At 37.0% G+C, this 26,273-nt stretch overlaps 1 protein-coding gene across 2 annotated transcripts in view; it reads right to left on the bottom strand.

Annotated features, from left to right (window-relative positions):
* The window catches only part of OLFM3 (olfactomedin 3), a 200,448-nt gene that overhangs the window by 41,363 nt on the left and 132,812 nt on the right, over positions 1-26,273 (bottom strand). Inside the window, exon 1 of one of the 2 annotated variants that reach the window (XM_032867233.1) lies at positions 5,226-5,372. The exons of the other annotated variant lie outside the window; for it this stretch is intronic. Coding sequence (XP_032723124.1) covers positions 5,226-5,354 — 129 coding nt within the window. The 5' untranslated portion in view covers positions 5,355-5,372. Of the gene's footprint in view, positions 1-5,225; positions 5,373-26,273 lie in introns of those variants that run through there. 2 annotated transcript variants of the gene reach the window in all.

The following is a 26,273-nucleotide window of genomic DNA, read 5'->3' on the forward strand; positions in this document are numbered from 1 at the left end:
TAAAAGTAAAAATAAAGAAAAATATCATGCATTTCCATTTGTTTTTCTGTTTATAAAATCCCACCTTTTGATTTAATCTTACTTTTCTTTGAAAGAATGACCCTTCCTTAGAGATTGACATTATTTTACTTGTGAGGAAATTGAAACTCAACATAAGCAATTTTTTTTTTTTTTCAAGTCATCCATTTAGTCAATATCGTGTATAGGACTTTAGACCCAGTTTTCTTCAACTGTCAGCACGGTCTTTTCTCCCATCCTCTGCAGATAAATGTGGACAGATATTCTATGTCCATTTACCAAAAGTCAAAAAATTTGCTATGGAGGAGAGGCATGCAGGCGGATGGAGGGCATCATCTAAAAAGTATGGAAATAAGTAGCACTTGGCACCCCAGAGAAGCTGTTAGCAGTAAAGGCTCAGCAAGACAACTGGATGTCCCTGTGGTGGGCTCTGCAATCATTTATCAGGACCCAGGTGGAGAGGCAGACAAAAGACAGAATTTTGATCCTTTCAAGGGAACCGAATTAGCTAGTTGAACATTTTTAGGTCTTATGTTTTATCTTGAGTTTCTAGGCATTTCATAAAAGTACAGACTGAGGAAAAAAAAAAAGAATAAGGAATCTATTAGAAGTGGTGTACAAGGTAGGGGAAAATAAAGCAGGGAAAAATTCATTTGTTAGACCCTATTTGATTTAGAGTGGGGATACTGAAGTGATGATGAAACCCCTTACAGATTTTTTCATCTGAGGATATGTTTGATCTCAGAGAGTGAAATGTGATTTAGCATGCTAATGACTTTAGTTGTGAAGAGAGGAGAAGTGTGAGGAAAGGAATGGGAGAGATGTTGACAGACCACACTGAATGAAGCTGTGTTCTAGAGGATGTGTTAATAAAGATGTCACTGCATAGCAGTTTTCTTCTTATTTCTTATGAGACTAGTTGGAACTGAAATAAGAAATGTATATTTTCACTCAAGAAAGCCTCAAGGCTCCAAGAAAAACAACTATTAAAACAACAACAACAAAAACAAATGACAAACAAAAAACCCAAAGATATAAAATTTAGGTTGGTTCAACACCTCTGTTCATATTCTGGAAATCACAAAGACTTCGAGTTGGGAAAGACTCAGTCAGAGGTCATATCTAGCCCTGTGTCTCTCCACTCAGTCACGCTTCTGTCTTTTCTTGTGCTTCCACTCGAACTCTGCACGATAAGAATTTCGCTGCTTCATAGGCAGCCCCTTCCGCTGGCGGCAAGCTGAGGGGCTCCATCTGAACTTCTGTCTTTGTAATTTTCCCCTTTTGGCCCTACTTCTGCTTTAAGTACTCACACAGGAATACATCTACTCTTGTATCCATGTCACTTTTCTTCTCTAAAAAGGCAATTATCGCTTTCTCTGTGACTCTCAAGATTTGCAGTTCTGTTTTCTCATCCATCTCCCACTCCTTAATTTGCTTAGCTGCCCTTTCACAAGAGGGATACTGCCTAAGGATCTGAGGAAGAAAAACCGTAGAACAGAACTCTGGTGTCTTCATGCAGACTGAAAAAAGTCGGTGAGTTGAGAAAAAGAAATGTAGAAAGTGTGGAGAGTTGGCGTCAGGGTATTCTCATTTCACAGGACTTAAAACAGACTGACTCAGTGAAGTAGTTATTTATGAGGAGAAGTCAACTAGATGTTTGAAATTGTAGCAAAACAAATCACTTAGGCCCATGGGTTCCCTTTGAGGCCTTTTCCCACCTCAGCAGTCGGGCTGCCTGGTAACAGCTGGTGGCTGCTGAATGTCCTCTGCTTATTTAATTGCTCTTTTCCAGGTTCTTCCTGGTGTGGAGGCCACAGCGTGGGGCATTTTTCAGAAGCTCAGCCTCAAGGGGCAGTTACTCTGCATCAGAGAGAAGTGCCAGAGGGGGCCAAGCTTTCTTAGAGCCAAGGCTTCACCTCTGCAGACGGTAGCCTCTCCAGAGGCTGGTGGGCCCAGTGATAAATTGGAAGGAAAAAAAGAAAGGAAAAAGAGAGAAAAACAGGGCCAAAGAGGAAAATAAAGAAATGTTTCAAGATTCTAACAAAAACGAGAGGGAGTATATTCCCCTATTAAGGAGCTGTATTTAACAAAAATATCTTGGAGATATAAAAACTTCTTTCAGCTTTTGAGACAATCAAACGTACACTGCCTATTTCAGAGACACTTGCTATAAACAGATTTAATTGCATTTAATCACTGAAATCCTTTTTTTTTTCCTTATTTTTATTTTTTTTTCAGGTCACTTGAAACTACCCTTCTAAAGAAAGACTTCATATTTGTGTAAATCTGCACTTCTTGCCATCTGCACATCCCATAAACAATCACAAAACAAATTTTAAGACCTACTCTCTTTTTCTTTTGTTTTGATGTTTACGAAATGCAGGCTCATCCCATTCATACTGTCTAAAGTGAGGACATTCAGCAAGAAAGTTAAAAAGGGCAGGATATCCTAGCTGAATCTACTAGGAAGGGCAATGTTAACCCTTTCATAGAAGGGAAGTAGAGTTCAGGGTTATGGGAAACCATCTGATTAGGGCAGAACGAACCTACTGTGGTGCCAGGGCCAGGAGGGCTAAGGACTAGTAAAGGACAAGACCACTCCTCTGATCAGGACTGCAGTCAGGGGACTTTCTTCTACCTGTGGCTCTCTCATTCACCAGCTGGGGGGAATATGTTTAGTCACTTACATATTTTGGGTCATTCCTCCCAGTTGCGGCATGAGGAGGTTGGATTAGATCATTCATATTTCTAATTCATATTTCCAACATATTTCCAATTTCCATTCATATTTCCAGCCCTTGAGTGCTGTAAGTTTTCTCTGGAGGAATCTTGTCTAGGACAAGGGGTTGATTGTGTGGGGAGGGAGCAGATGGTGGGGGGCCAATAAATGCCCCCCCCTTAATTTATTATTCCATCCATGACCTGTTTTACAAACTGGATTTCCACTTCAAGTTTCACTCAACAAAGTGTGTATTACGTAAGATTTAGTTTGGGGGGTGGGAGCAAGGTACCACTGCCAAAAATAGTGTGAAGATAACTGGCCTGGATGGTTTCAGAAATCCTTTCCAGCATTAACATTTTATGATCTTAATCTAGGAAATACAGATTCATTCATTTTTCACCATGGGAATCATAAGGTATAAGCAATCATCTTGAATAACTAAGGTAGGGAAGTGCCGTAGCCATCGATCTTCTGTAAAGTATGCCACTTCTGTAAAAAAAAAATAGCTTTTGCAAGCTGGTTTCTCCTTTCTAGTGAAGAATAACATAGTGTAAACGTCCTTATTATTATTATTTTTTTTTTTTTGGTCACCCAAAGGTGGATTTGGCCGTATCAGAACCTTCAGAGACCATGGCAATGCTTTATGTTTTTCAGCCAACAGATTACTAATCAGGAAGTAAAGAAAATGAATTTACTTTAACCTTACAAGATAACTAGAAGTCCTAAAAGAATCATGCATAATTTTGGAAATTTGATTCTTCTCCATCAACAACAATAGGAAATAAGAAAACCAAGGTCTACATACACAAAAAATAGACATATCAGAACCAAGGTACGAAGTTTGTGATATAAATCATTCATGAATATCTTAGTTTAGATTTATTTGCTGAAAGAGTTAATTCAACAACTAAATTGTCGAGAACTACAAGGTTCTTTGAACATTGAGAAAATTTGGCTCAGTGTATAGTAGCTAATGTAAATTGATTTTATAATTGTTTGTTGATGACATATCATGTTTTCTTTATAACTAGAAATCTTTTTTATATCCCTTCTGCCATACATACATCATGCAGGTAGGGAGGGGAATTTCAACAGTAGAGGCAGTGAGGTGACTTAAATGACCTAAGGGAGGTACACAAAAAAGTGGGTCAAAGTATGCCTCACATGTGCTCTGTCCATGCCCTAAGAACCAGCTCAATCTAGCAAATTATATAATCGATTTGATTTGGCTCTACTCAGTTACACATCGATAGATTAATTAATTATTTGTCGTACCTGCAAATAAGTCTTGAAAATGGAAGGTTACTTTTCTTTTAGTATCAGACTTTTTGATCCACTGGAGTAATCCAGTGGTAAAAATAGATAAAGATAAGAAGGTAAACAGCTCCAAATGCTAATTGTTTCTGTATCCTTTATTTGACAGCAGGGAAATGACTTTTTGAGGATATTCCTTCTGTTTGAATTTGTAACTTATGTCTGAAAAACCAGCAGTTTTCATTTTTATTTGAAAGGTTTTAGAGTATTGCGAACTAAACTGTGGTTCAAACTACCAGAAAAGACTTTTTTATAATGTGGTAAGGGTTAAAAAGACATTAATTTTAGGTGAATGAAGACTACAGGAGCTAGACTTGTGATAGGCGAGTCTTTATAAAAAATTAAACAGGGGCACCTGGGTGGCTCAGTGGGTTAAAGCCTCCACCTTCGGCTCAGGTCATGATCCTAGGGTCCTGGGATGGAGCCCGGCATCAGGCTCTCTGCTCAGCGGGGAGCCTGCTTCCCCCTCTCTCTCTGCCTGCCTCTCTGCCTACTTGTGATCTCTGTCTGTCAAAAAAATAAAAAAAAAAAAATTAAACAAAGAGAGGTAAATCATCAAGTAAGTTTTATATTGCTTGTGTCTCTTAGCTCTCTTAAAGTCTTTTTGGCAGGCTTTAAATTGCTGAGTTTTTTTTTTTTGTTTGTTTTTGTTTTTAATTTATGTTAAAAGGTTGGTTTCTCAGACCGAAGGCATTGCAAACAATCCTAAGAATTGAATTCCAGGGAAGAGCCTGCTATAGGAAAACTAGATTAGATGGAATATACTCTATAGCATACTCTGCAGGTAAAATTATGGGAATTTTACAGACATAAAAGAAGAAGCAAAATGATAAACAAACAAACAAACAAACAACAAAACACATTTCCTAAAGAATCCTTCCAAACCTCAGGTTAATATAGTTAAGTTAGAATTTATCAGTCTTAAGAATTGAAGGAGTCAAGTATTTCCTTTCACAGCTAATTTCTCAGACCGTCCACTTATTTTTTTGGTGTAGCTTTAAAGTGTTCACAAAGAAATACCCATGACTAAAGTTAGCACATAAATATCGAATCCGTGAAGCAGCCTTGTAAATACAGAAGCAAAATCTCAGCCTTCGCAGTTTAGAAAATCAAGCCTACTGATTCAAAGCATTTACTTCCCAAGATGGCCAAACCCACCAGAGTGACTTACTAAGGTATCTGGCGTCGACAGCCTCGTGGTGTTCAGTCCTACCAAGGATGGGAGAGTTTGGGACATCCAGTTTGAGATCATTGCCATGGTACTAAGCACAGCGCCAAGCTTCAGCAGTGGAGGACTCATTGCCGTGAAGCTAATGAGTTTTCATAGTGACTGATTAAGATCCCGGAGCTGGGCTGGCAGCGGGAGGCGTGACTGCAGCTCACCACATTTACAGCATGAAAAGAGATCAACTTTTCCAGCTCTAATCGCTGGGGAAAGCTCACAGAACCTCTTTACCCCACCCTCGTGGGAAGTGGCTTGCTCTTCCTTTTCCCTCCCTTCCGGACACTTTGCTGCCTCATCAAAGGAAATATTCTTGATAGGGCTTGGTTGGTAATTCAGAAAGCATAGGTTGGAGGGAGAGGGAAACTTGAGCTCTTTCTGCTCCACTGTTGTGAGTTACCATCAACAGAGTCTATTTCCTCTGGGGTTTTTGTGAGTCTAATCAGCTGCTCTTTATCCTTCATAAAAAATACACCTTTAGATGGAGGTCTGCCAAAGTGCACATTTCAAACATCAAATTTAATATCTACGGATTTCGCCAGGCGTAGACAGAGTAATTTCAGGCAGAGCATGAAAACAAGTCTGCAAAGAATTTCCAAGATGATCAGATATTGAGAGTAAGAGATTTTTATTTTATTTTTTTAAACAGTAACCTAAAATTAGCATTGTTGCCTCTAAAAACAGAACAAAAAAAGTCAAAGATGAATAGCTACTGCCTGTGGAAAACATTACCTTAGGCAACTTACTTGTGAACTGACAGAAAAGGCAGCCTTAGAGGAAAGCTTGTGTTATGGAAATTTCATGTTTCCAATTTTACTTTTAAGAATGAGGGCTTCTTAAGTTGCTCAGACAAAAGACAAACTCTGTTAACTATATTTTCACCTTGTGCAGAATGACAGACTGATAACCAGGAGTCACAAGAGAACATGTGACTTATTAAAAGAGAGCCCAGAACTTGGATTTAGGGAGCCTGAGGGTCCAGTCCTATTCTCCTCTGGTTAGTTGAGTGACTGGCCAGTGACTTAACATTTTTTGGCTTTCATTTTTTTCAGGTTTGGACTCCACGCTCTCCAACGCCCCTTTCAGCTTTAAGACTCAATGATCTGTTTATTAGAGTTGGATTGGCAAATGTGTATTTTGAATTTGGGGCTTATGGATAGAATTATTATATTCTTTTTACAAATACTATGAATTGCTCAAATCTCAGGTCCTGAATGGAATAAATCCGAGGTGGTTGTCTTGTACAATATATGTGTTCTAAATTAAAAACAAATGTAGAGAGAAGACATGAAGGGAAATATGGCTGAATGAAAATTAAATGAAAAGGAACCTGTTATAAGAAGGAAACATACTATTTTGATTCCTTAGGAGAATTCTGGAATTGTTTGTAGCTCGAATTCTCAGCGAAAGATATATATTTTTCATAAACAGTTTTGGCAGCAGAAATAAAGGAAATGTCTTTAATAAAATGAAAGAGATACATATTTATAGAGGTGTGTATGCCCTTTATTCTCAAAAAGAGTTTTAAGTTGAATACTGAGAGACTCCTTAAATCTTCCTTCTATTACCTAAGAATTTAGGCTTTTTATTTTCCCCTTCAAAATACATCCAAATGATTTTAGTTGACTCATTTTTTTTTTAACCACAGGCCTAGAAAGCCTGTGGTTATTATATGTTATATGTATATTATTACATAATATGAGAAATCAATAAGGATAAAAACAATAGTTCATATGTTAAAGTTAGCCTTGCATAAGAGTATTCAGAGAAAGGACTGTGCAGTTTTACACAGTATTACAATGTGGCAATAACAAAAAGCAAAGTGGATTTATAAATCTAATTATTTGAAAACTATACCTGGAATTTTACTGATTTAGGAGGGGAAGTATCTTTTCAAGAGCGTAATTTTCAGATTGAAAACTAATATACATGCAATGGCTAGATAATTTAAGATGCAACATGGAGATGGTAATTATAGTTATTAATGAACTATCAGTCAACAAAATAATAGCATCTGTAGAAGAATATAGGATTGAATGTCAGGGGAGCCAATGCTCTTATTTAAAAATTAAAAAAAAAAAAAAAAGAGGAGCTCCTGGGTGGCTTAGTTGGTTAAGTGTCTGACTCTTGATTTTGGCTCAGGTCATGATCTCAGAGTTGTGGAATCAAGCCCTTCATTGGGCACAGAGTCTGCTTGTCCCTCTCCCTATCCTCCTTCTTCTCCTCTCTCTCTCTCTCTCTTTCTCAAAAGAATAAAGAAATAAATCTTAAAAAAAAAAGAAAAATGCATACTTAAAAAAAGAAGAAAAACAACACAAATGTAATGCTTCTAGTAACTCTAGAAATAATTCTAGTGATTCTAGAGATGCAAATAACTAAAGAATGCAAATAACTAAATGCAAATAACTAAAATGTATAATTCAGTGGAGTTTATCAACAACATCAAATCTATAATGTGTTGTTTTTAGAATAGGTTTAAATGGCACACATTGAAATAAAAAAGCTTAAATTATAATGATTATTAGCTGTGGGAAATAAAAACAGCTACTATTTGTAAAGAGCTAAATAATTTGCTGTGCTCTCCTAATCTAGTGAAGTGATTATCATTATAATTTCCATTTTAGATGTTGAGTTCTAGTTTGCAGGTGAGGGAGGTGATTATTTTATGTAGAAGTAACAACCTGTTTTCAGGACAAGAAACCCCATGGTTACAGAAGTTCCAGAATAGTGTGAATGGTGGTGATGGAATAAGTAGCAAGAGATGAAGTTGAAAATGCTAGCAGTGACCAGTTCCCAGAACTTCAGGATCACCCAAAGATGTCTGGAAATTACCTTGTCTGTAATTCAAGAATTTAGAGCAAAGCAGTGAAGTCATTAGTTATTGAGATTTATATCTCAAATTATTATTACTTAAGCATTTTTATGATACAAGGTAGACAGATGGGTATTGCAGGAACAGCAAAGCAAATCCAAGACAAGCAGATCACTTAAGGGCATGGTCTCCTAGTTCAGGCAAGAGTGGATGATGTCCGGAAATAAGAAACTTCATGAACTTCAAAAGGATGGATTCCATGAAGATTTGAGGTAGAATTGATAGCACTCGTTGATTGAATACATGTAAGAAGTGAGGGAGAGGAAGTTACTCGGGGGAATTTCAGATTTGGGGTTTGGGTGGTGAATATTCATCAGGATGAGAAATACAAGTGGAAGTATGATGTAGGAAGAAGATAAAGTTCGTTGTCACATACCAGATACGAGTCTTCTATGGTAGAGAAAATCCCTGAATAGTAATGTACCAAACATACAGAGTTCAGAAAAGAGTTAATTTCACTAGACCACAAGGGCCTAGTAAAAATATGTCCTACATAGAAGACAAAAATGGTTAATTTAGTCACACAGTGTCTTAAACTACCAATGATTTTATTTAGACTTTAAGATAATATCTAGATTTAATTACCTCTACATGATTACCTATACACTTTTCTTGAAAAATAATTTTAAAAGTTCCATCGCTAGTAAATAGTGAAAATATTACTATATCTAACACATTTCTGTTAGTAATCTAACAGAAAACGTGACCTGACTACACACTTATTTATTTATTTATTTAGAATCTTAATGGAGGTCAATAACTGTAGAACCAGTAACAGTGCATTATTGCTTATGACCTGCTGAAAGATATTGATTAATGTATATATTCATTAGATTTTTTTATTATAGCCTGTTTTTTATTACCTAGAAAATATTTCATGGTAAACCTATATGATAATTAATAAGCAAATATTGACCAAGAAAGACTTACAGATGATCTTATGTAATACCAGCATATTCTGTCATTGAATTTTTTCCCCTTGATTTGGAGCACAAACATTTAACAGTGCTTTAATGCTCAAAACACTTCCTAGTTTGAGGCTATTTGTGTGGTAGGTATATGTGGGGGTTTGGGGAACCCAGCTTTGGCAGTAAGGAAATATATGAAAAGTAAATGTGTGAAAAGACCTGATGGCCACATATAATATGATAGAAAACCAAAAAGTTTAACTTTAGGCAAAATGAGAAAGAGACTGATATTACTTGTTCAATAATAGAAAATTTAAGAAGGAATAGGCTACTCATACTTTATTTTTATAATTGAAAAAATTTAAACTTTGTGGATGGTTTAGGAAATAGAGGAAAATAGCATATTAAATGTGATTGTAAGGATACAGCTGTAGGGAATAAAGTAATTATTGATGAAGGAGGGGGAGGAAGAAGGGGGAGGGAGAAGGAGGGAGGGGGTATAGGAGAGGGGAAGGAGAACCGGGGAGGAGGAGAGAGTAGTAATTGGGTAGAATACTGAAATGTGACTTGTACTGATTGGCTAAAAGAACAGTTAAACCAAAATAACCTCTGGAAAAAACAGAGTGGACTCCTTTTAGCCCCTTAAGTAAGAAAAGAGGGAGGAGTGGCATAAAATTGAGGAAAAGAGAGTGCTTGTGTTGAAATCACTTTGGTGATGCTCTATTCCCTGGAGAGTGTGGCATGTGAATGATTAGGTAAATAAACAGTTCCACTTATAAGCCCCCCGTTTTCCCATCTGTAAAATAATGGATACATGAATCAATGTGAAAGGACTGAATGAGAGAATATATTTAGAAGTGCCTATAGCATGGCAGATGCTCCATAAGTGGTAACCTTGTTTGGTAAGAAATGGCATGATTGAGGCAGGGTCAGAAAGTGTAGATCAGTTTAAGGAACATTAGACACTGAAAAGGTGGGAAGTTGGTCTTTGCAAAGGGTGACGGAGTTGGGCTTGGAGTATACAAGGACATTAATACAACTCTGCTATGCAACACAATGGCACTCTGGGTCTCTAGAATTAATAGTCCAACTCAAAGCAGAAGGGACTAGTATTCTTGCTTCCTCCTTCATTGAGAAGTCAAAGTAATAACTAGAAAATTTCTGTTAGGTCACTACCATATCTAGTTACCTCACCTAAGCCCACATATACCAGCTTTTCTCCTGTTGTTATAGATGAATTGTCTGCGTTCCTAGATAAGGTGGATCCCTCCCCTGTGTACTAGGTAATACCTTTCACACTATTATGCTTAGGAATTACCTAAAAACCTTGTTAAGACCCAGATCTTTAGGTCCTACCCTTAAGAGTCTTATTTATTGGCGCTAGCATAAGGTCAAATAATTTGCACTCTGGCAGTCTCCCAGCCATTTTTGGACCACCCTTTGAGTAGCCTGCCCTAGATCACATTCATCTGACCCACTCAAAGACCACTGTCTTAATTCTTTCTGACATCAAGAAATCTTCCCTCTTTAATGGGTCACTCCCTTATATCTCTTATTTTACATACAAACAGCGTTTTCTTGATCCTACTTTCTACCCATTTATTCCCCTATTTCTCATGTCTTTAGAGCATACTTTCTTGAAAGAGTTGTCTATACTCATCATCTTTAGTTTATTTCTTTCTAATCAGGCTTTTGTCCACACTTCTCTACTCCGCTGGTACTACTTTTAGCAAGGCTACTAATGATCCCACATTGCTAAATGATCCCACATCTTGCAGTCAAGTCTAAGACCTCAACTTTCTTGACCTACAAGCAGCATTCATTAGACTTTTACTTTCTCCTCCTTGGAGTAATTTCTTCTGCTTGGTTTCAAGGATATCACACTCATTCACCTAGTTTTCCTTCTACTTTCTGACCTCTCTGTCTAAGTATCTTTGTTGAATCTTCCTCATCTATATGCTAATGACTCCCAAATTCATTTCTTCCTAGCAGACCTCTCCTATCAATTCAGACCTGTATATCCAATTATCTACTTGACATCTCCACTGGGATGTTTAATAGACATCTTAAATTAAACATGTTAAAAAATGAGCTCCTTTCCCATCTCTAGCAGACAAAACAAAACTTGAAAAAAAAAAAAAAAAGAAAAAGAAAAGAAAGGAAGAAAAGAAAAAAACAAACATATATGCAGATATTCCTCTAGTCTTCCCATTTCAAATCCATGATTTAGTTGGACAGGTCAGAAAGTTAGGTTTCAAACTTAACTTTTTTTTTTCTACATCCCTTTTCAATTCCATGAACATGTCTTCTAGTCTCTACTTTGGGAAAAATATATCCAGCATTTTACACCATACCACACTGCTACCATGTTGCTCCAAGTCACCATCATCTCTCATTTAGTTTATTCTAAAACCCACCAGTTGTTGACCCTGTACTACTTCAGTCCATTTTTAACTCCCTGAACCAGATTCTAGTAAACTATGTCAGATGTTATCTCTGTGCTTAAAACTCTTGGATAGATTCCTATCTTGCTCATGGTAAAAGTCAAAATGTTTAGTATATGCTGTAAGGTTCCACATAATCTCATTTCCTTTTATTCTTCTGTTCTCATTTCTTAGAACTCTTCCCTTTTTTTCACTGCACTGGAGCTACTATACTCTCCTGGATATTTTTCTCAGAGATAAAAGATAATCTTCCAACCCAGGAACTTTGGACTTGTTCTTCTCTGGTGGAATTTTAATCTCTCAAATCCCTTTTGTTTTATTTCAAAAATTACCTTCTTATCAGGTCTTTGCTGACCATACCATCTCAGATTTCTTCTCCTTTTGACTGCTTACTTCTAATGTCTTTTGATACTTTTTTTCCCCCTAGAATTTATCACAAGTTAGCATCCCAATATATTTTATTTATTCATCCTGTTTATTATTTTTTCCCACCAGAAATGAAGCTTCACGAAGGCAGGATTGTTGCCCGTTTTGTTCGTGGAGGTCAATGTTTAGGTGAGTGCCTAAATATAGAATATAGTAAGAACTAGAATATAGTAAGTTATCAATAAATGTTTATTAAACAGATGACTAAATGAATATGTTACTGTTTTCTTCATGACTTGCCCTTTGTTTTAAAAGGAGATAATTTTCAGTGTGGAATTACAATAGAGCTTACTTTTTGTAAAATGAATCAGTATAATATGTAGCATTTTGCATGTGTCTTTTTATGTATATAAGAAGGCTTTTTATGTGTGTAAGAAGGCTTTTTCTGTCCAGATTTCAGATTTAGAATGCAAATACTTTTGGTCTAAGCCGGGAAATATTGTTTCTAACTCTTGTGATGTCTTCTCTTGATAAAGGGCTTAAACCACTGGAACACTAAATAAATATTGCCTTTGGTTAATGAAGTTTGTCTCTAATAATGTAGGGAAGGTGGAAGAGACTGTAGGCCATGGAAAGGATGAGTTTAAACAAAATGATTTAGAGAAGCTGGGGACCTGAGTGTCCATTCACTCAACTCCCCTTCATTTGGCACTTGGCAATCAGTTAGGGGCCACTTGCAGCTCCCAGAATTCAGTGCTTTGCTACTCTTGCCTTGAGCTTTCAGGGTTGTCTTAAAAGTGTTCACTAATGAAAGAGTGAATTTAGAGTGAAAAACATTAGCAAAGTTCTTTAAAGGAGGGATTTCCGTCTTTTCATCTTTGCCTTCATCTGTGAAGCTGACTGATGCTCTCTAAGCCCGGGGGATCCTTGGTTGGCAGCTCTTGTTGCTACTTCAAAGGGGAAAAAATGGATGTGTGGGGGAGGAATACATTCGGGCAAACATGTTTTTTCCCCTGACTTTCTGCTCAACACTGAGTAAGTAGGAAAATATAAATCCAGGATTAGACTAAAGGAAAGGAGAATGCAGTGTGGTGTGACAGAGAGACCCTCAGACTAAAGCAAGAGACCTAGATTTTACATGAGCTTAGTCACTATCTTGCTCTAGGTTCTTCAACTGGGAAATGAGGATATTAAACTGAATTTCCTATGTAGCCCCTTCCATAACTAAGTGCCATTCTTAAGAACTCAGCGTCTATCCCTGTAGTCACACAGACATCTCCTCATTCTCTGCTCTGACACTTCTAGTGATCTCTGTGGTCTCCCAGAGCCTTGATTTCCCTGTGTGTAAATTCATGGTAATAAGAGAATCTGGCTCCTTAGGAATTTGTGAGAATAAAATAAAATTCTACATATGAAGCACTTACTAGGAGTAACAAGGAGCTTTATTCTAGTGCAAAAGATATTTATGTAGGGGCGCCTGGGTGGCTCAGTGGGTTAAAGCCTCTGCCTTCGGCTCAGGTCATGATCCCAGGGTCCTAGGATCGAGTCCCGCGTCGGGCTCTCTGCTCAGCGGGGAGCCTGCTTCCTCCTCTCTCTCTGCCTGCCTCTCTGCCTACTTGTGATCTCTGTCAAATAAAAAAATAAAATAAAATAAAAATATATTTATGTATCTTTTCTCCATCTTTGTTGGAAGAAACAAATAGATACAAAAATTATTAGTGATAAGTAGTAAAGATCATCAAACTTTGTGAATTACCAATATAGAGGCTTGAAGAGTTTTAAAAAGGCAAAATAGTTTTTGATTATAATATAGTTGGTTTATAGGGACTCACTGCAAACAGTATTCTAGAAATATTCTACAACATGCCCATCCTACAGGCAGCCTTGAGGAGATGTCTGTGGAAGTCTGCCTGCCTGGCAATGTTCTAAGAACTTCACTTGTACAAACTTGTTTAATTCTCACAAAAATCTTATGAGATTGGTGTTGTTACTAAGACTAGTTTATAGATGAGGAACTGAGGCACCGAGATGTTAAATAAGCTAGCTGAGGTCACACAGCTAATAAATGGCAAGGCCAACATTTGAACCCCAACAGTCACATACTAAGTATGTTCTTGACTATTATGTGCGCACGCGTGCACACACACACATGCGCACACACACACGTGTGCACACACACACACACACACAATATTATAGCAAATGCTGATGTCAAATTTTGTCTTTTAAAAAACTGATACTACTTAGGGAAAGCAGTGAAGTTTTGTCACTGGCATGTCCTTGGTAAATGAATTCTTATAGCTAAGCACAAAAAAGGAAAATAACATGTCTTTACTTACTGAGTTTCCATTTAAGTGTGACAGAACAAGGCTCTCATCAGGGAGACACTGACTCTCAGGTAAGTTCAGCCCCTGCTGCTTTTCACTGGGATCTATTTTCAGATTTTTAAAACTCACCTAAATCATCAGGGCTGACTAAAGCATTAAATTATTGCCAAAAGCTTTTCTGGAAGAAATTGTTTAGGAAGAGAAATCTCAAAGAGGTTGAAAAATTGCCTGGTGATCAGAAAGAAGGCTGATTTCAGTGGTAGCACGAAAGAATGAAATTGGATCCTCAAATGTGCAATTTTCTGAAAAGTTGTTATAAGTTGTCTCATAGAGCTTATATCTGTCATGAAATTTGAAGTGTATGTTTAGCAGGAATCAAAAATCGGGTGGTAGTAAATAACCCCAAACATCAGAGTATGAAAGAAGATTGAGTTTGTCGCCTGCCCTCTAACAAATTCACATGAGAACAGGAGTTCTGCAGAGCTATTCTTAGGTAACAGCATTAGCTAAATTATTTGTCAGCATTGCCCCCTCATCAGTATGTGTAGGCAAGGTTGTTTTCTGATTTGAAACCTCTGGGCAGACAAACATAAACATAAATGTTTAAAGATCTGGACTTGAAACAAGTCAGGCATGCTTTGTCACTGAAAGTGTTGTGAGTTTTGCGGTTTTAGAAAAGGGGGTCAGAAAAACAGAGAAGGGTTAGGTCATTAAAACAGCCACCACATAGATGAAGCTGTACAAACTCATTACCTCATTCCTTTTCCTTTTTTGTCTCAATACAATTAAGAACTATTAACCTTAAAAACAGTAGGATGTAAGTAATAAATTCGAAACAGCTCCCTTTGTGAACACTCATCTAAAAGGGGCTAATTGACATACATAAGGTAGGAACTTGACAATAGGTGAGTAAAGGAAAATAGTGTTGACAAAGGTTGTCTCTTGTTACTGAAATTAAAAAGATGCTATTTTTCTGCTTTGTAATGTTCTTCTCTACACATTTTCTAGCTTAATTATATATTATTTTCTGCCGTTAGAAAAACATAAGGAGAAGTATGTTATTACTCTCATTGGCTTTTAAAGGCACTGATGTATGAGACATTTATTAAGTGCATTCTTTGGGCCAAGAACTGGACAAAACTGACAAATGCAAGATTAGTATGATATAACCTCATCTTTGGAGTAATTTATCAATCTGCACATTTGAGTTGAATAGTAATCTTGTAAGTTGAAATACAGTGGAGTAAAAGGAAGGGAGGATCAGTACCACGTGATGAAATGGTCAGGAAAACCTCCACTGGAAAAAAATAGTGCTCGAGGGGCACCTGGGTGGCTCAGTGGGTTAAGCCTCTGCCTTCGGCTTAGGTCATGATCTCAGGGTCCTGGGATCGAGACCCGCATCGGGCTCTCTGCTCAGCAGTGAGCCTGCTTCCTCCTCTCTCTTCCTGCCTCTCTGCCTACTTGTGATCTCTCTCTCTCTCTCTCTGTCAAATAAATAAATAAATAAAAATTTAAAAAAATAGTGCTTGAGCTTGTTTTAAAACATTTCTTAATTTCTTAATTTTTAATGCCCTCAGGGAAATGGACTGTCATTTTTTTATGGGTCCTTTAACAGGATAAAATTTAAGACATAAGAAATTCGGTTCTGGGCTTCAAATCTTAGAGATATTTGTACTTTGACCCTTCCATTGTCAGTATGCATCTTTTGTCGTAGTATTTTACATCTTGACCATTCTTTTGATTAATAAAATAAAATCATGGTGTTTACCCACATTGTAATACCAGACTACTGAGTGTAAAGGGACTATGAAATGAAAATTATTATGAAAACAGCATTTTTTTCTTGAGAAGGGAGACGCATAGAAATACTGGAGCTCCTGAAGGACCTTGCATTATTAAGAAAATGGTTTTCAAAATTTTATGCACATGTCAGCAAGGAGTAGTTTGAATTCTAATATTTACATGTAATCTGAGTGGTAAAGTACACAGCCCCAAATTTAATTCTAGCGAAGAGGCTTCTTGTCAGGTCTCCGCGGAAAGATATGCGGGCATGTGATCCACATGACGAGTGTTGAGATAGTGGCCATTATTGGAAGAGGATTGTTCTTGTGTTGCATTCTCCCTCTCTCTTTCTTTCTCACTCCTTCTTCTTTTCTTGCACCTTGTGTGGACCCAGTATTTTCATGGGGCTTTCATCTTCCTTTCTTCATTCTCATCCCCTTTCCCTTTCTCTCTTTCTTTTTGCTATTTTTCTCTGTCACTTTCAGTGAACTTGATCGAGATTTTGGGTGTCCTACACTTAAGGAGGACTGAGTTTGGTTTGCAAGGGCTCCCCTGGTGATGTTGATGTGTTCCTTATTTTTGAAGGATTGCCTAGGTTGTATGTCTTCCATTTAAGCTTGGATAATTCTAATATTTTGTACTTTGGATTGAAAGTTTTATGTTTTCCCTCTCTGCTCCTTCAACAGTATTTGAAACAAACAAACAAAAATAAAAGTTCTCTTAATATTCAAGTGTGTGTGCTTAGGCTGTAATCTACCTCTTACTGCAGTTCATAAGGTTTCAAGACGTCATTGAATTTGGGGAACAGCTCATAACTATAACTACTGCCCAGTAATGGTGGTACATCATTCACATGAACCTAATTAATATCTTTTTCTTCCAAGAGTAATTACTAAATTTGTCAGTAATAAAAAATGTTTCTTCTCATATATTTTTGCTTTTAGTAATATATTTTTAATATCTATCAAAATACACATAAGTTACTCAATATTTTTCTACAAAATTACATTTAAAATTATTTGAGGAACAAGGTTTATTTCATTGTGAATCGTTTATGCATTCAATAGGCATTCATTGATCATCCTCTATATGGTAGACACTGAATGCTGGAGACCAAGAATATATAAAATTCACTGTCATTCAAGATCACCTGTTCTGGTTGGGTTCTAATAAGAACAAAGAAGAAATATATCTATAAAAATTATTTCAATATGATTTGATATGTGGTATGTACAAAATGCAATGGAACTTACACTGGTTAGAAATTATTTCTGCTTGGGTAGTATAGAACAGGCTTCAGGGGAATGTGGGTTTAGGTGAATTCAGTAGAATTTCCTAAGTAGATCAGGAAGGAAAGACCATCCTGGCCTGGAAGGGAAAATGTGAAAATGTACCACCAAGGTCACATATTATTTAGGGAACTCTAAATAGCTTGGAGTGAGGGCAGTGTAGAGTGAGTGATGGGGTGGAGGGTGGAGATAAACTTTTAGAGCAGGAACCAGCAGATGCTTGTGGTTCTCCTAGAAGATTAGATCTCATTATTTACTAGTTTTTCAAGAATTGCAGAAAGGGAATGATACCAGACTCCTTTGATAGAGGAAGATCACTCAGAAGACCACTCAGAGAAGATACAGTAAATATTGGGAAGAAGGGTGAGAGGGAAAATGACAGCTGGGAAAGCAGAATATTGGTGCCCTGGTAAGAATTAGGAGAAAGAGAATGGGGACCTTTGATATAGAACTTTGTGAATTATTAGATGCAGAGACAAGACTGACCTCTACATTTCACAAAATTGCATTAAATGTGCTTGGGAATCTTCTAAGACAGTGGTACTTAAACATTGAGGTGCATATGAATCACTTGGGGGTCTTGTGGAAATGGGGATTTTGCTTCAGAATTGCGGAGCTAGGCCTGAGGTTCTGCTTTTTTAATGAGAGAGAGAGTGTGTGTGCAGAAGGAGAGGGGGAAGTAGACTCTCTGCTAAGCATAGTGCCTGACACAGGGCTTGACCCCAGAACCCTGAGATCAGGGTTTGACTCAGGTCAAAGTCAGGTGCTTAACCAACTGACCCACCCAGATGCCCCCGTGACTACCAATATTGTGCCTTACACAACTTCAAAATGCCAAGATTTGGGTAATTATCCTTAGATAACTGTGACTCAAGGTTGATTTGAGATTTAAGCAGGGTAGGCGGTCAGCCTTGTACTCTGATTTTGGGCTAGGGTGGAAAAGGAAGAAACGGATGACAATTTCACATAATTCACTTATGATAGGAAATTAGTATATTAGAGGTATCTAGGAGGTTGATGCATTGCATTTTAGCACCTATGGGAACTTGAAAAGCATTAGTTTGCTTTGGTTAAACTCTCATCTGTCATAAAGAGGAAATATCTGGAGTTCTGGGTATTGCCTGAAGTTACAAGTGTTTGAGTCTTAGTGAAGGTTCAAAGTGTCCCAAAAGCCCCACGAAAATACTGGGTCCACACAAGGTGCAAACAAACAGGAAAGCCTGAAAAATTCCCAGTTGACATAAATAAAAACAAAACTACCCATGTGATGAGGGTTGGAAGGTCAAGATACCTGGATTCCAGTCCTAATTCTTTGTTTAAAGTTAGCAGGATGGCATGCCTTAGTTTCCTTCAGTTCAACATTCTCTGATTTTATGTGCATTGCAAAAGAGCATAAAGAGTTTGAAACTAGATAGACCTGGGTTGGAATTCTAGTTCTGTCACTTACTATGTGATCCTGTGTAAGTTCTTTTCTGAACATTATTCTACTCATCTTTAAATTAAAGATTATTATAGCTACTGATAAAACCCATCACATAAAGGATCCTAAGGATATACCTACACACCAAGAAAATTAGGCTTATCAACCTGTTGCAACAATAAAGATTGTACATCAAAGGAGACAAGGGACATCTCACCAAGCAGGGGAAAATACAGGGTTAAAAATAAGTCTGAGGAGAGACTAGAGTTTAGACACTATTTATATAGAGCAGAATTTTGATAATGCCAAAAAAGAGCAAGGCTATAATATAAAAGAGTTAATATCAGACTTGCATTGAGAAGGGGACTCTGGATTCTGTTTCCTTGGAAACTACAAAGTTAAGATAAATGCTGAACATTATGTCCGAAAAACCCTTATCTGAAGTTTTGCACCTGGGTTGAAAATTAAGGCTTCCTCTCAGTGTCAATGTGACTTGAATCCTCCAGGCAGGAGTGGACTGTCCCATTTTAACTGATCTGATTTCAAATAGCTAAGTTTCTGAGCCTGTGATTTTAGGGAACAAAGTGTCTCAGCACTACATCTCTCAGCAAAGTAACAAAAACAGTATTTAGAAGTTGACCTTATAGGCTCATACTAATAAAATTAGACCAGGCATATGAAGTGCTGAGCACAGTGCCTGTTCTACAAGCAATTATTACTATTATTAGTAGTAGTAGTACTACTGTTTGGCTGTCCTTTCACAAATACACCTCTCCATAAGGGAATTGGCTGTTGAGTTAAAGTGGCACGTTAGTCACTAAAAAGCACAATTTTGAAAAGCTACCCAGCCAATTAAAGGATGGATTCCATTGTCTAGCCCAGAGGAGCCCTGGGCTTTGAACAGCAATCGGGATGCAGCACAATTGCCTGTTGCTTTTGAAAATACAGATTTCTGGCCCTGGTTCACCAGAGATGCTATTCAAAGGGCTTGAAATGGAACATGTATTTGCACTTTTCAAAAGCTTTTGATTTTGATGTACAGCCAAATTTCAGAAATATTCATATAACCGAAAGAGCTGGGGGGAAGGATCATCACAGTATATATGTCACTCCCCATTGGTTAGTAGAAAAAGTTTAGAACATCAAAGAGTGTGATTTAAAGATCATCTAGTCCCGGGGCGCCTGCGTGGCTCAGTGGGTTAAACTTCTGACTTTGGCTTAGGTCATGATCCCAGGGTTCTGGGATTGAGCCCTGTGTCGGGCTCTCTGCTCAGTCAGGAGACTGCTTCCCCCTCTCTCTCTGCCTGCCTCTCTGCCTGTCAAATAAATAAATAAAATCTTAAAAAAAAATAAAGATCATCTAGTCCAGATTTCACTCAATCTTGAAATACATTTTGTAGCATCCCTGATACATTGATTTTTCAATTTGGATAGTTTCAGTGGTGGTAAAATCAATTCTGTACTACTGGATGCTTTGGTCTCAGATGTTTCTAATCAAGAGTAAGTCATTGTTATCACTCATTTCATTCACTGTCTTAGTTCTGCCTTCTCAGTACCAACTGGAAGGTCTTCGCGCTGTTATAGAATGGCCCTCTAAAATGTCAAGATTTCTAAACTTGTCTTTTTTCAAGAAGAATATACTCCACCTTTTCAACTATTCCTCTTATGGCATACTTTAAGGGCTTCTACGTTCCCGGCTGTTCTCATCTGGGCACACTCTTGCTGGTCAATATTGCTAGGCTAAGAACAGAATAAAATTCTTTGAAATACTCTAGGTTGGTCAACTCAACCTAGATTCAAAAAAAGTAAAAAGGCTTATTCGCAGAAATGACGATATAGTTTTCCTTTGTAGGATTCACAATTAAAGTATATTATCCTTTCTTTAAAGAATTGTGATTGTGATTCTAAGAATTATAAAGAAAACATTTTTCACTCTAATGCAACGACTGCTGTTTCCGAGAGCGTGGTAATTTTGCACTTGTGCTAATATATATCTTACTGACAAATCAGGTTAAAATTTTCTCACCAGTTCACAGGATGATTTAAGATACATTGTATTTTTAAATCCTAGTAAGGAGTCGGTAGGTTAGGGTTTCCAAAGTAGCTGTTTATACCTAGAGAGAAGTTTAGAGTCTTAGATTTTGGATCTCCAGGCATCTTGTGGTTTTAGAATTGGACTGAGGCTCCCACCAGCTCAAAGGCCATCAGGGCTTCTTCTCTTCTACATGCCTTTAAACTTTAGATTCAAATGCAACACTCCCCTCCCCCCCATTACCTAACTTTCCTAACAAACTCAGTGTATTGGATTAGCTGATACCTGATTCCTAATTCAGGAATGATGTCAATATAATGTGCATTTACATTTGTTCATATACATTTTTTTCCAACTCATTAAGATTTTACATGAGAAATAACAGAAACAAAGTATAGTAAAACAAGTGAGGTTTGACAGGTCTGATATAACCTATGATCCCATAACCCCATAACCCTTTTTGTTTTTGATGCGTGACTTCAGAAAACATGATGTTTTCTTCAGGAATGTATATTTTGCATTTTATTTGCAGATTGATCAGGAGTCTCCCAACAAGAACTGGTTGAAACTGGGGTTTGAAGGGTTTTATGGGGCAGGGGTCCTTGGAACTTTACACAGCTTAATGCCTGTCCTTCCTCTAACTCAAACTTTTGGGATCACCCTCAATATCAGTGCTAATACATATGCATTACTAAATGTGAAAAATTAATGGCTCAAAAGATGATACTTTTCGGGGCACCTGTATGGCTCAGTGGGTTAAAGCCTCTGCCTTCGGCTCAGGTCATGGTCCCAGGGTCCTGGTATCGAGCCCCACATCGGGCTCTCTGCTCAGCAGGGGGCCTGGTTCCTCCTCTCTCTCTCTGCCTGCCTCTCTGCCTACTTGTGATCTCTGTCTGTCAAATAAATAAATAAAATCTTTAAAAAAAAAAAAAGATGACACTTTTCTCTCTCTCAGGAATTGTAAGCCACCTGATACCATTATACACAGAGGCTGGTTCATGAAAACAGTTTCTTAGGATTCCCACATTTCTCTTCCATCTCAAAGAACTCTAGCTCGTTCTGCTCAGTCTTACCCAGTATGACTGTGCTTTATCTTTACCGCTTGGCTACAGTCTCTTGTCTCAGACCACCTTAGTTCATCAGTATCTCTGTCCCTTCCATATGTGGATTCACTTTGCCTCTCTTCAGGTGTTTACACCATGGACTTTCTGTATGGTTTCTTGTTTATTTTATCTTCCTTGCTCCAGTTCTAAGCCCTTTGGACCCTGCTCAACCCGGATGAGTTTTCAGCAGTGTCTCTGCTTGGAACAGACCTGACCAAGCCTTAAGATGAAGTTGATTTAGAAAGATCCTGCCTCAGGAGCACATAATGACAGTTTTGATCCTGTAAGCTTACTTTCACAGTCACTGTTAGTTTCCAGCAAGGCTATGTCTTTTCACTCTTTGTATCTGCAAAAGTAATCTATTTATTATCACAAACTCAAAGTAGAATTCAGTCTACACTGCAGGCCCCTAGGCCTTTGTTTTTTCTTTAAAAATGTTTTTTTAAAGGTATTTTATATTCTGGTAGACCTGGGTATGTCATATTATTCTACATATGGGAGGAGATTAGAATAGAAGAATCATTAATTCCTTTATATCAGTGGCAGGTCATTCAAGAGGATTTTGTGGCCATATTAACAACTTCTTAATCTAAAATCGTTAGTATTTAACCTAGCATGTCTAACAGCTCTATAAAGTCACAGCCTAGACAGATCCTGGGAGACACTGACTGTGGTGCCATCAGTCCAGGGCTGGTAAGATTCACATTAACTCTGGAGTTGGCAAGTTCAAGGACCAACCACTAGGTGAAAACATGAAACTCTGAAACATTTATCTCTACTAGATTTACTCTTAAAAAGCAAATAAAAGAGTTTTTATTAAAGTCTTAAAGAATTCACACCATTTCTAGCTGCTTGAATGTTCATTTGTTTGGTCAGAATCTTTGTCAAAGAGAAAGTCCAGTGACATGCCATTATATGTAACAAAGCTGTTTGCATTTCCAAATGCTCACAAAAGAGAAAATAGCAATCATATTCCATCAGCTGAAGGAATGTATCAATATGTAGAACATTAATGACCATTCATTTGTGTATTTAAAATATAGCCAGATGAAATAAAATGTCTCTGATTCCCAGAAAATTGTTTCATCAGCCAAATGTATTTAAGGAAACATTATTTATGTTTGGTAAATATAAATGAATATGATACAATTATCTCTACTTTGAAAACATAATTGCTCTTTTGGAAGTAGAAGCTCAGTACTTTTTGTTTTAGTCAACAGAATCATCCATTTGGATTAAAAATTTTTGTGCTAGTGTCAAATTGAATAAAACTGTAACTATATCTATTCCATTTATATTTTATCAAAATTAAATACTTGTAGTATCATTGTTCAAATACTGTAATTTGCTTGTTGAATCAATAGATAATAAAATTTTAAAACATATATTGCCATATCTTTTTAGCTTATAGTGATTAGTACATTAATTTAAATGCTTGGCTTCATAAAATCATTAGTAGTTAAATGTCATAGTGTATTAGGAATGCAGTCTGCACTTCGAAATCAGGTTAATGTTAATTTAAAAAATAGCTAAAAAAACGAGGAGAATTAAAGAACATTTAGTAGTACTTAATGTAAATTCAGTAAATTATGCAAATAAACATTCATCTCTTCATATTAATGTTTTTATATATGCATTCTGCATAAAAATTTTGCAAGTTAGGTAATCATTGAAATGCAACATGTAATGATCACATCATTTATTCAAATATTTGAAGTGTGTGTTTTTTCTTTTTATAAATAGTAAGCATGGAATAAATAGTACTGGAATACAGCTTCACTAATATTAAGTTTTGTGTTCGTGTGTGATTTAAAATATTTATTTGGCTTTACTGTGTCTTGTGTCAGAGAGAAAACAAGCAAGAACATTACATTTTGGTGATGCTGGAGGAGGTTGAAACCATTCTTCCAACTTGAAGCACTTAATTCTTTGCTGACATGGACAGTAGTGACAGGTCTGCCTTTCCTGTGGTCATGGGGACAACACTATGACAACACATTGAAAGTAGCACTTCCGTTTTCAAGCACCCTACTAGAATTTGCATTGCTCATCCATTACAAGACCCTTCTGTGGTAGATTTGTGTTGTTAAACCCAATTTAATAATGAACAGTTGGAAACCCATTGAAGTTACAAAAAAAAACTGTCACAGAACTAAGTAGCAGAAAGAATAATCAAACCTTTGATTCTTTAATTTGGAGATTATAGGTATTGGTAATTTTATTCTTTGTGATCTTCTATGACTAAAGTGGTGCGTTTTTTCTTTTGTTTGTTTTTGTTTTTGTTTCTGTTTTTGCTATCAGAGCATCATCACAAACCTAAAAAATGAGACTGCCATTTCAATCTTAACAAGATGGTGGGGTGCTCTTAATTTCCATGGAGAGTGCCACTGAAGGATTGTGGTACTCTGGCAGCCACAGAGTCCTTATAAAGGGAATCTACACTAAAATATTATTCTGGAACCATTTGTTTTCATGTTAGGCAGTATTCTGTTCTTTGAAGAAGAGTGATGTTCATAATGATATATCCTATCATGTCAGTATAACCCAATGATAAAGAGCTTTGTTGTCTAGTGTCAGCCAGACCTGGGGTGTGAATTCTGGCTGTTACCTAGCAACTGTGTTATTTATTTATTTATTTAAAGATTTATTTATTTATTTATTTATTTGACAGACAGAGATCACAAGTAGGCAGAGAGGCAGTCAGAAAGGGAGAGAGGAGGAAGTAGGCTCGCTGCTGAGCAGAGAGCCTGATGTGGGGCTTGATCCCAGGACCCTGAGATCATGACCTGAGCCGAAGGCAGAGGCTTTAACCCACTGAGCTACCCAGGCGCCCCAACAACTGTGTACTTACAAGTACCTCAGTTGCCTTACCTTTATAATAGAAATAAATGCTGGTGCTTAGCTGATAAAGTTACTGTGAGAATTACTGTAGATAATGACTGCTAAAATGCTTACTGTAGAGTCTGAAATATATTACTATTAAAAATATTAGCTGTTACCAAAATGGAAGAGAGAAAGACAAGAAGGGATCAGAGAAATCTTCAGAAACAAACACAAAACAAGTAATAAAATGGAAATAAATACAAAGCTATCAATAGTTAATTTGAATGTAAATGGACTAAGTGTACTTTTGTACATTGTACTATGTCAATGTACAATGTCAGTTGTACAATGTACTATATCAAAAGACATAGGGTGACACAATGGACAGAAAAACCAGACCCATCGATATGCTGCCTACAAGACTCATTTTAAAGCTAAACACACCTGCAGATTGAAAATGACAAGATAGAGAAACATCTATCATGCAAGTGGATGTCAAAAGAAAGCTGGAGTAGATATACTCATGTTGGACAAAATAGATTTTAAGACTGTAACAAAGGACAAGGAAGGATACTATATAATAATAAAGGGGACAATTCAACAAGAAGATTCAATAATTGTAAATATTTATACACCCAGCCTAACACCCAAATACAAAAAGCAGTTAATAACAAACATAAAGGAACTAATCAATAACAATACAATAATAATAAGGAGCGTTAATACCCCATTTACATCAATGGAAAATTCACCTAAGCAGAAAGTCAATAAGGAAACAGTGGCTTTGAATAACACACTGGAACATATGGATTTAACAGATTTATTCAGAATATTCCATCCTAAAACAGGTTGCACATTCTTTTGAAGCATACATGGAACATTCTCCAGAATAGATCACATATTAGCTGACAAAACCAGCCTCAAACTGAAGAAGATCAAAGTCATACCATGCAACTTTTCAGACCACAACACTATGAAGCTAGAAGTCAACCACATGAAAAAATCTGGAAAGACCAGTAATATATGGAGGCTAAGTAACATGTTAATAAACAATGAATGGGTCAACCAGGAACGTAAAGAAGAAATTTAAAAAGTACATGGAAACAAATGAAAGTGTAAACACACTGGTCTAAAACCTTTGGGATGTAGCAAAAGATACTTTAAGAGGGAAATTTATAGCAATATAGGCCTATCTCAAGAAGCAAGAAAAATCTCAAACAACCTAGTTTTATACCTACATGAGCTAGAGAAAGAACAACAAACAAAACTTCAAACCAGCAACATGAAGGAAATAATAAAGATTAGAACAGAAATAAATGATATAGAAACAAAATTAAACAAAAATAAAACAAGAACAGATCATTGAAACCAGGATCTGGTTCTTTGAAAAAAAAATCAATAAAATTGGTAAACCTCTAGGTGGCTTAGTTGGTTTCACATATGCCTTTGGCTCAGGTCATGATCCCAGGCTCCTGGAATCAAGCCCTGCATTGAGCTCCCTGCTCAGTGGAGAGCCTGCTTCTCCCTCTCCCCCATCCCTGCTCATGCTCTTTCTCTTTGTCAAATAAATAAACAAAATCTTTTTTAAAAAATTGATAAACCTTTAGACAGACTTATCAAGAAAAATAGAG

The sequence above is a fragment of the Lontra canadensis genome, unplaced genomic scaffold (genome assembly GCF_010015895.1).
Source record: "Lontra canadensis isolate GAN:19392208 unplaced genomic scaffold, GSC_riverotter_1.0 scaffold33, whole genome shotgun sequence".
NCBI lineage: Eukaryota > Metazoa > Chordata > Mammalia > Carnivora > Mustelidae > Lontra > Lontra canadensis.